Source organism: Alligator sinensis, unplaced genomic scaffold, assembly GCF_000455745.1.
Source record: "Alligator sinensis unplaced genomic scaffold, ASM45574v1 scaffold273_1, whole genome shotgun sequence".
NCBI lineage: Eukaryota > Metazoa > Chordata > Crocodylia > Alligatoridae > Alligator > Alligator sinensis.
The window spans coordinates 1,608,195-1,618,918 of NW_005841943.1; the positions used below are offsets into that span (position 1 = coordinate 1,608,195).

Sequence of the window (10,724 nt, forward strand, 5' to 3'; positions counted from 1 at the left end):
ATATACACAGTTTAAGATTATCATACAGTTAATGATTAAGATAAAACCACTAAGTTGGTTTTATAAATCAGAAAAATGTCCACCAATAATTCATGAAAATAGTACTCTCCACTTTCACAGGATATACAGTGGGCAAAATACAACTTGTGGAAGGAATTTGTCTGGCCCACTTGGTCTCTTGGTCTTGCCTGGGCCAGGCACCATCAGCCTGTGGTGCATTCTGCCCTCCCATGGACACGCAGTGGGACTGGGGCAGCCCTGCAGCTGACTGGCTTTCCTAGACAGCCTAGGCAGTGGTGGCTCCTTCTGGCTTCCACTGGCCCCAGCCCTGCAGTAATGGCAGGGACCTGCACACACAGCCCCAACACTGGCCTGCCCTGTGCCTGCTCCATACTGCCCGCCCATGCTGAGCAGCAGCAGCCAGGCAGGAGTTGCTGCTAGGCATGGAGGAAAAGCTTCCCCTTCACTGTTGCAGCCACCCATGCCCAGGCTCCTCCACACCACCGCTGGGAGGCCCAGAGGCAGTGGTAATACCAGCAGAGCTGCTGCAGGGCCGGCTGCTTCGCATGGGCAGACGGTCTGGGGTCAGGGCTGTATGCACAAGTTCTGGCTGGTTCACTCCAGCTGGGGTGAGTCTGGAGCAGGTGCAGGGTGGGTCAGGGCCAGGGCTGTGCACTGTTGGCAGTGGCAGGGAGGGTCCACAGAGAATGTGGGCTCTGGGCTGTTGTGGGCGATGCTGGCTGGCTCATGGCAATCCCCAGAACTGCCTGTGGCCCACAGGCCCAAATAATTGCCTGCCCCTGACATAACTAGACAAGGTTCCTTGGGTGAATTTGATATCTTTTATTAGACCAACCCAACCTGACATATAAAAGTGTGTAGTTATTACAAGTGAGTTGCAGAGCTAGTTAAACCCTAACTAAAAAGTGGTGACTGTTTCTCTTTACCCCTGCACTCAAGCTCTTTAATAAATATGTCCATTCGTAAGTTTAAGTGGGATGTTTCCTTTTACTTACAAATTTAAGTAACAGTCAGCAGCTTTTAATAAGCAACAGGCAGGAGTGCAGAATTTAAATTGTGGAAGCAGAGGAAATAGAAGTGGATCTAGGATCAGAGTAAATATACTAACCATGGCATAGTTAAACAAACTTATGAATGCATGGGGCAGCCTGGTTTTGGTATGTATTGCTAGGAAACCAGACTAACGTAATATGACTAAAGCTCTTCCATGAAGGATAAAGAAACATCTATAAGTGCTGGTTTCAGGAGCACTGCAGGCTTAGTTCCACATAGGCTGATCTGCCTGCTGAAACAAGCTCTCCTGTTTCAAAACGTAGAGAATGTTTAGAGGGTGCTGAAAAAAACCTTATTGTACAGGACAAGAAAGTAAAGGCATTACGTTTGCTGCCTACTAGATAAGCACAACAGGGTATTTGTAGGTGACTTGAATGGTATTAGGCACAGCAGCACTGAATCACTAGAGGAAGAAAACAGTGGTCACAGACTTACTTTCTCACATACAAGATACAGTTTTTCTTCCAAAAACTAGCTGCTTGAAATTGTAGTGCCCATTATATGCAAGAAGGTATGGTAAGAGCAGTTTCTGAGGTGAAATCATGTTCCATAAGGGGATGCAAAAGTGGCCTACAGCTACTTTTAGCTTCCTCAATTTGGCCTGTTGCTCAGTGCAGCTCAGGTGGACCAGAGTTTCTGACTTAATATGCTAAACAGATTGATATAAACACTATAAATTGAGACTTGATTTAAAAGTAATTGGTTAACATCTGAAAAACATTTTGAATCAGCAGAATGTAATCAGGAAAACCCTAGTTCTAGTAAGTGAAGAGCATGACAAGAGCTTGCTAAGGATCACAAGTGAAAATGGACAGTGCTGAATTCGTAAAAAATTAGACTGTCATTAAATTTGCAAAATGTGTAAGAAGCTGTCATGTGGGCAGTTGTCTTGTAGGTGGAATTAAGACCTTTTACATAAAAGGAAGTTGTGGGGGAGGGAATTTTCACCTGCAACTTAAGTTCTTTGAAAGTTATCAAAACATACTTTTTTGAGATATGCGGACAGTGCTACTTAATATGGTAATGCCTTTGGAGATGCTCACACATCTGCTACTTCCCTTGCTCAATTCTGAATGCAAGGCGAGGATATATATGGGGCAAGGAGCATCAAGTCCTTTTTCAAGCATCTGATCAAAATGACCATGCTAAGGAGTATCTTGTGAAAGTATGAATCATGCTCTAAGTAACAGTAGTATAAATTTATAGGGATATGATTGAGGAAGGTCATAGTTGCTTCTTGTATTAGTGCAGCAATTCCCAAGTTAGAAGTTACAACCTTAAATGGGGCTGAGAGCCCCATAAATTCAATTGCAAATGTCATGCTTGCCTTGAAAGCCCTGATGATTTAGGAACTACTACCTCAAGCACATCAATGGAATGCTAATGCTCTCTTACCCAAGGCAATAATTCTCAACCAGGGTGCCTTAGCACTCTGGGGTTTCCTGAGATATGCAAGAAGATCAGCAGATGAGTGCAGGCTCAGGACCATCCCTTTTTGACCATTCCTTTTCCCCCCACTGCCTTGCTCATCTGCAAGAAGGTAAGCACTGTAATAAGTATATAGCTTTTAAAATGGGGTGCCACTCAATTTACAACAGTTATGGAGGGGTGTTTTGGGTCTAATGAGGGGTGCTTCAAATCTACAGTGATTGAGAACCACTGATTAAGGTGTATACCATAGCTTCCTCTGAATGAGGAGGTGACAATTATGATGCTCTTGTTTCAGGTGTGAGGGATGACGGTGTGGGTGCTGCATACAGAATGATGAAAAAGGTGAGTGACTTCCTTCAGGCAAACCAAATAATGCATACATGCATCCAAAGTGTGGAAAGTGGCAAGGCAAGAGGCTCACTTCTTGATCCTTGGTATTTTTATCTTTTTGTTCTAACATATAGGAAAGATCTAAGCTGTAACAGTAAGATGTCCCAGAAATAAGAATAAAGAACTAATAATTAAAATGAACTTGCAGGAACCGGGATTGATTTGTTCCTTAAAATCTGGGTGTAAGGATTCATGAAGGTGGCCAGTCCACTTCCAGTTGTGTTGGAATTGACTGAAACAGATGGAATGCCATTACCTCCCTTTTACTGCCTTGCCCTCCAAATGTCTGCAGTCAGAAATGGAAGCACAGAGGTATGAATGAACTCTGCTTGGCACTGCTACAAGGAAGTCCCACCAGTTTTAGTTGCATTGTTGATGAACCGAAAAAGTAGGAATGGGATTAACTTGAAAAATATCACTTTGTCCCTAAGAACCTTCTAAAATTACACTGTCCCATAATATACACCATGAAATCCAAGGTTTTTAATCTTGCTTAACCTTCATAACAGTCTTAAACTATTTTAATATTACAGCTTTTGAAAGAATTAAGAATTCTAACATTGTATTCTATATTGGAGTGTTTGGGGGTTTTTTTTGTTCATAAGACATCTTAATTCCCTTTTTGCCATGTTATGGTGAATTTTTAGACCTGGTTCAGTCAAACAAGATATTCTGCATGTTTAGATGCGTTTATCACTGAGTGAAATGCATTCTTATCATACTCAAGAATACAGACAATTCTGTTTTACCCAAATTCTGTATTTTATTCTTTCTTGGTAAGGAGTCCACTTGCACATCCTAAAGTCATTCTGATTCAGCTAGTTCTAAAATGAAATATTTAAAATTAAGTGTAGAAGTCTTCTCCACCTCTTGTATACAATAAGGGTCAGTTTGTTTCCTACAAGGTGGTTGGGATTCTGTACTGACCATTTTTCTGTTATTACCCATGTGCTGGCAGAACTGTTTCATGCATGTTGTTTCCTGTCTTTTAACAGTTAAAGGCAGTGTACCTTTAATATTGCACGCAAATTTTAGTAAATTTAAATGGGATACAATCACTGTTTCTAGGCACAAGACAGGGAACAAAGATAAATCACTGAACATGTCTGTACTAGAAACACTCTCTCCCTTCCATATGCATGTGCTTACTTACATCATTCCTTCTCTGAACCTCCTGCTTGTAGGACTGGCATTCTTTAGCTTTCATCACAGAAAGCACAAGAGGCAAACAGTGTCATTCTAATCTCCTGAGATAAACTGTTTGAAAGTAAAGTGCCCTCAACTGACAGTGCCCAACTAAGAGATGCTTTCTATCTTACCTGTACCATTCCAGATGAAAACTTTAGTGAGCTGTTTCTCTGAAGGGGGGACTTTGAATTTGCACAGACTATATCTAAACGAGACTGATAGTCTGGTGGATGGAGTGAACTCCGAAAAACCTGTTTAGATGAAAAATCAGTGACTTTAGTGCCATGACATAGAGGACAGACGAGTAACACTGTTTAATACAAATAAGATAATGGAGGGAAAAAAACTGCCTTACTAATTTCTCTATTGTGACATGGGGCACATGATAGACAATCCGCTGAACATGAGGTCCTAGTAAGATGCTGTAACTAAAAAGGCAAATGCAGCCCCTGAAAAGATCTAGAAATAATAGGTAGGTTGTATATCTGGCAGAAGATTCACAAGAATTATTAAGAAATTGGAAAATACATCTTAGAGCAGTGTTTCCAAAACTTGATACCTGGGGGACACTTTTTCTGGATTAATATTGGAGGCAGGCTTCACTCTTGCACCCACAAAGGTATGTATGCATGAATCATAGAATCATATAAAATTAAGTCTGGAAGGCATCTCAGGAGGTCATCTAGTCCAACCCTCTCCTCAAAGCAGAACCATCTCCCAACTAAATCCTCTCAGCCAAAGCTGTTTAGCCAGGTCTTAAAACCTTCCAAGGATAGAGATACTACTACCTCTCTAGGAAACCTGTTCCAGTGTTTTGCTACCCTTCTAGTGAGAGAGAATTTCCTAATATCTAACCTAAACTTCCCTTGCTGCAACTTGAGACTGTTGCTCCTACTATCATCTATCACCACAGGGAACAGTCTTGCTCCATCCTCCTTCAAACCCCATTTCAGGTAGTTGACAGCTGCTATTAAATCCCCTCTCAATCTTTTCTAGATTTAAAAAAGCCCAGTCCCTTCAATCTTTTTTCCTAAGGCATGTTCTCTAGCCGCCGCCACCCCCACCCCCATTTCTGTCACCCTCTGGTGGACTCTCTCCAATTTGTCTACATCCTTTCTGTAGTGGGGGACCCGAAACTGAACACAGTACTCCAGATGTGGCCTCACCAATGCTGAATAGAGGGGAATAATCACTTCCCTTGACATGCTGACAACACTCCCTGCTGATGCAGCCCAGTATGCCATTAGCTTTCTTTGCAACAAGGGCACGCTCTTGGTTCATATTCAGCATCATGTCCACTGTAACCCCCAGGTCCATTTCTGCAGAGGTGCAGCCCAGCCAATCAGCCCCCAGCCTGTACTGGTGCATGGGATTATGATGTTCTAAGTGCAGGACTTTGCCCTAGTTGTTGAACCTTATGAGATTTCTTTTGGCCCAATCCTCCAATTTGTCTAGGTCACACTGAATCCTAACCCTACCATCAAGCCTATCTACTACTCTCCATAGCTTGGTGTTATCTGCAAACTTGCTGAGGGTGAGCTCTGCTGAGGGTGCACCCTGCCATCTTCCAGGTCATTGAAGACAATGAACAAAACCGTCCCCAGAACTGACCCCTGGGGCACTCCACTTTTGGATACCAGCTGCCAAGTGGACATCAAGTCATTGATTACTGCCGCCTTTCTGACCACCTTACAGTCCATTCATCCAGCCTGAATTTCCTTAGCTTTCCTGCAAGAATGTTGTCGCAGACTGTATCGAAAGCCTTGCTAAAATCAAGGTACATCACATCCACCAGTCTCTCCACATCCACAGAGCCAGTCACCTTGTCATAGAAGGCAATCAGGTTGGTCAGGCATGACTTGCCCTTGGTGAATCCATGCTGACTGTTCCTAATCACCTTCTTTCCCCCCCTGCAAATGCTTATAAATGGATTATTTGAGAACCTGCTCCATGATTTTTCCAGAGACTGAGGTGAGGGTGACTAGTCTGTCGTTCCCTGGATCCTCCTTTTTCCCTTTCTTAAATATGGGCACTATGTTTGCCCTTTTCCAATCATCCGGGACCTCTCCTGATTGCTATGAGTTTTCATAGATGAAGGCCAGTGCTCTACAATCTCATCAGCCAACTCTCTCAGCATCCTCAGTTGCATCCCATCTGGCCCTATGGGATTTGTGTGTGTCCAGCTTTTCTACGTAGTCCCTGATCTGTTCTTTTACTACTGTTGGCTGCACAGTTCCTCCCCAAACTGTGTTGCCTGGTGCAGTAGGCTGGGAGCTGACCTTATCTTTGAAGACTGAGGTGAAGAAGGCATTGAGCACTACAGCCTTTTCTGCATTCTCTGTAACAAGACTCAGCAAGGGACCCACACTTTCCCTGATCCTCCTCTTGCTACGGACATACTTGTAGAAACCCTTCTTGTTACCCTTCACATCCCTTGCTAGCTGCAACTCCAATTGCACTTTGGCCTTGCTGACTTCATTCCTGCATGCCTGAGCAATGCTCTTATACTCCTCCCTATTTATTTGTCCAGGTTTCCACTTTTTATAAGCTGCTTCTTTGTGATTTAGTTTACAGAAGAGGTCCCTGCTAAGCCAAGCTGGTCTTCTGCCATACTTGCTTGTCTTCCTGAGCATCGGGGATGGTTTGTTCCTGCACCCTCAGCAGGCTTCTTTCAAGTACAGCCAGCTCTTCTGGACTCCTCTTCCCCTCAGGCTGGTTTCCCATGGGATCCTGCCCATAAGCTTCCTGAGTGAGTCGAAGTTGACTTTTCTGATGTCCAGAGTCCATACTCAGTTGCTCTCCATCCTCCCTTTCCTCACTGTTGTCTAAGTTGCCATCCACTACTACATTACCCATCAATTCTTCCCTGTTTGTGAGCAGACCACCAAAATTCTGGACCTGTGGGGAGCCCTGCAGGCTGAATGACATGGCTCCACAGGCCAGATACAAAACTAATAAAGTATAATTTTTGTGGCACATACCCTGGCACACCCTTTGAAAACCACTGCAAGAGCAAGAGAGAGACTGAAGAAGTCTCAAAGAGAAGATTAAGGTGTAATTTGGTGACAATCTTTAAATATCTACTATTTGATAGCAGAGCATTCTTCACTTTAGCTAAGGTCCAAGAAAAGTTGGTGTTGAAGTCGAAAGTTAAATGAGTGTCATGAGGACTTGCATGATATCTTTTGCATTTTCCAATTTAGCCACCATTGGTAAATCAATGGTGTACAACTGGGCCCTATGCATAAATTATTTAAAAGCAAGTCTTAATGGCCTTACCTCTAAATCTTCATTTTCATCAATGTTTTGTATACTTTGGTAGGCAGCAGTATAAATTTCTAAAGCTTTTCCATGGAATAACATTTCGATAGTTACAAATTCAGAAAATATATCCTAAAAACAAATTTAAGCAAAGGATTTATTTGCATAGAGCTATACCAATTTCTTATGTGAAAGAATTTTTTGCTTCAAATGCATAAAAATGTTAAGAGAATTACGTCTGCAATGTCAGAAACATCAAAATAGCTTAATGTATTTTTCCTATATTAAAGTTCTATATATACTTGGACTAAAGTTTGTTAGGGAGTTAATAAGTATAAATAAAATTTGTCAAGCTGCTATCTACACTGCTCCACATTCAATTCTTAGCAAACAGTCTACTCGTGGTACTGGCAGGCAATGAAGAACAATGAGAAGCAAATAAATAAAACTGCACAATATACTCTTGCCCTTGACAACATCATGATATCAAGCATGGGCTAATTCTCATATAGGATACGAACATGCTAAAAAGTTATGGGAGATGTCCAGTGCTAGAAATCTGGAAAGGGAGAGAGCAGTACAGGCATTTCAACCTGCAGCTACCTGCTTCTTCCTTGCCACCTTCCTTGCCAGAGCACAGTGATCCCAATCTGGGGAAGGCATGGAGAATAGCAGCTGCTCCACTCTTTCCTGTCCCTGGTGGGTTGTGGAGCAGTGGGGAAAGGTTTCCCATATCTTCCCCAAACAGGCATCACCCTGCAGCAGCTGGGGTGCTGCTTTTCTCCTCCCAGTTTCTGGCAGGGGAGGGAGTAGCAGGGCAGTGTTCCCCTACATGTTCCCCAGAACCCCCTGATCTTGTGAAGGCTTGGGAGGCCTGCAGCAGCTCAACTCCTTCTGATCACAGATGAGTCTAGCATTATAGGTATGCATTCTTGTGGGAGGAAACTCGCAGGGGAGATCTTCCAGGTGTCAATGCAAAAGATCTGTCTGCTGTATGGCACAAGTTTCCTCCAGGAGAAAGTGAATGAACACCTGTACTCTGGCACTTTCTGCAGGAGAAGCAGCAATTTGCCCAGTAAAAACATAATGCCCATACACGAACATAGTTCTCATTTAAATATTTTAAAGATTTAAGCCTGAATGTTCTTCAGACTTGTGTAGGAAGAATTTGTATTGTATTCCATGGTCTGAACAGTGTTAATATACACTGTAAAAACCCTCCTCACTCTTGAATAATAATCTCCTGCCTTCATGGAATGATTCTCATCCAAACTGCTCTACTGTGTCATCATTGGTCTCTTTTATCATTCTTTCTTATTTGGCCTAGGCATTAAATTTAATAATAATAGTAATAAAGTACACCACTTTAGAAACTTCAGTAAAATTTTAGGTCACAGACTCAACATTCAGTTATTTATAAATTATGAGCTTCCTTTACTTGTGCTTTATTACTCAAAGAAGACAAATTAAAGCTTCAACCACTCGCAGTCTAAAGATCCAATAACATGTCTTGTAACAGGAGGGGACTTAATCCTATTACCTGACCCGCATTCCAACTTGGGTAACTATATCCTGCCTCCTTATAACTACTGCTGTTATTCAGGCATGTTGATACAGAGTGGTCATGTCATTCTACCCACAAATTCAGCTGTCTATGGGATGGAATGTAGTAGCTGTTTAAAAGTGCAAAGAGGAGATACTAACAAAAAGATAAAAGCTATCTAAATGAAGCTGCACAAATAATTAGTTGCTTTTGTGTGTGTGCATCTTCTATAATAGTTGAGCACTGTAACAGTTGTAACTATCACAGTATTTGTACCAGTTTATACATAACTAGCCAAAAGAGCAAAAATTATTTCAGCATGCAGCCTGAAAAATAACATCCTAAAACTGAAATGCGAATAATAGTTACAAATTTACATAAACATATACCTTTATGTCCTTTATTTTCTGTTTCTCAAAATTGTCAATGGTTTCCTCTAACTGTCGACTTGTTCGGGTTGCATCCATTGAAGCTCTCTGTAATTCACTTTCAGCCTTACAAAATAATCAAACAAAGGTTAAGTTACTCTAATTGATATTTACAAGGTTTTAAGTTGCTTAATTTTGGAAACCCTCAATTAGGTTGTCCTTTTCATGTAAGCACTATAATTGTAGACTTCCTGCAAGATCAAGATACAAATAAAACTGCTTTCTACCCTGACAATATCCCAACAGTAGACATGACTAGCTAATTATATATATAAAAAAAACAAACAAACCAAAAACATGTGCACCTCTAACACTCAAGTACTGAGCCAGTGACTTATCAAATGTTTTATGGTAATGATTCTTCTAGAAGAAGTTTGTTAACTGAGAATATCCTGTGATATTAGTATTTCTTATGAACAGTGGTTATCTTCAATGTAAGGCACTCTGCTGCAGTATAATCACCATTTTGTGTATATCACATTCTCAAACCCTTGACCTTGGATATTTGTTCTGTTGAATAATGTTTACTATTAAATCCAATCATCTTTAGGGATATTCAGAGTGTGTGTGTGTGTGTGTATTAAAGTTATATTACTTAGAAAATAAATTATTATATTAGATTGACCCAAAACTGAAGTTATTCAGAATTTTCAGTGAACTGAAAGAATACAACTAAAAATGAATAGCTGCATTTTTAGTCTAATTTTTTTTTTAAAAAGAGGAACTGATTCACAAAAACAATGAAGAGCAGCTGCTGTAGCTCTAGTACTAGATGTCAGAGATTCAAGCCTTGCTACTTTGACTGGGGCAGGAATTTGAACCAAGGTGTCCTATCTCCCAAAAAGGGAGTCATAATCATTGGATTTTTCTCAGTCTTTCCTGTTTTAAACTGTTCCACTTAGCATTGAAATACCAAGTGTAAGAGTGATGTTGTAGCCATGACCATCCAGAAATAACATGAGGCAAGGATTTCTTAGGGTGATAGCCTTTATTGGCCCAACTGTGTAGTTGGGATAGAGTTGAGCTGCTTTTCCAATTTGGTTAGTTGAGTGAAAGTCTAGATGCCTGCTGATCATAGAACCCAAGTAGCAAAAACTGTCAATGACACCAAGAGATTTATCCTCCAGAGTGATGTCAGGTATTGCTTTTTTTCACCCCTTGGTACATGATCACAAGTTTTGAGACTAACTGCCATCCTAAAGCTATTGCATGATTCAGAAAATCTGCCCAAGAGATTTTGCAGGGAAGATTCACTGTGGGCAACCAAGGCTGCATCATTTGCAAACAAGAAATCTCAAAATGAGTTCTTTCACCTTGGTTTTTGCTCTAAGCCTTGCAATGTTGAACAAGCCACCATCTAGTTTGGTTTGAAAATAAATGCCATTGTCAAATGTCCTTGAATTCATGAA

General features: G+C 41.3%; 2 protein-coding genes across 4 annotated transcripts in view; one reads left to right on the forward strand and one right to left on the reverse strand.

Moving 5' to 3' along the window:
* The window catches only part of RBM12B (RNA binding motif protein 12B), a 33,177-nt gene that overhangs the window by 17,969 nt on the left and 4,484 nt on the right, over positions 1-10,724 (forward strand). Inside the window, exons 3-4 of one of the 3 annotated variants that reach the window (XM_006019995.3) lie at positions 2,801-2,847; positions 2,970-3,207. The gene's annotated coding sequence lies outside the window, so the exon portion shown is untranslated. The remainder of the gene's footprint in view (positions 1-2,800; positions 2,848-2,969; positions 3,208-10,724) is intronic. The other 2 variants (XM_025199440.1, XM_025199439.1) reach the window with 2 other exon arrangements.
* The window catches only part of FAM92A (family with sequence similarity 92 member A), a 45,811-nt gene that overhangs the window by 4,551 nt on the left and 30,536 nt on the right, over positions 1-10,724 (reverse strand). The window contains exons 7-9 of the mRNA XM_014518222.1: positions 9,277-9,381; positions 7,363-7,476; positions 4,215-4,334 (exon numbers count right to left, since the gene is read on the reverse strand). Coding sequence (XP_014373708.1) covers positions 4,215-4,334; positions 7,363-7,476; positions 9,277-9,381 — 339 coding nt within the window. The remainder of the gene's footprint in view (positions 1-4,214; positions 4,335-7,362; positions 7,477-9,276; positions 9,382-10,724) is intronic.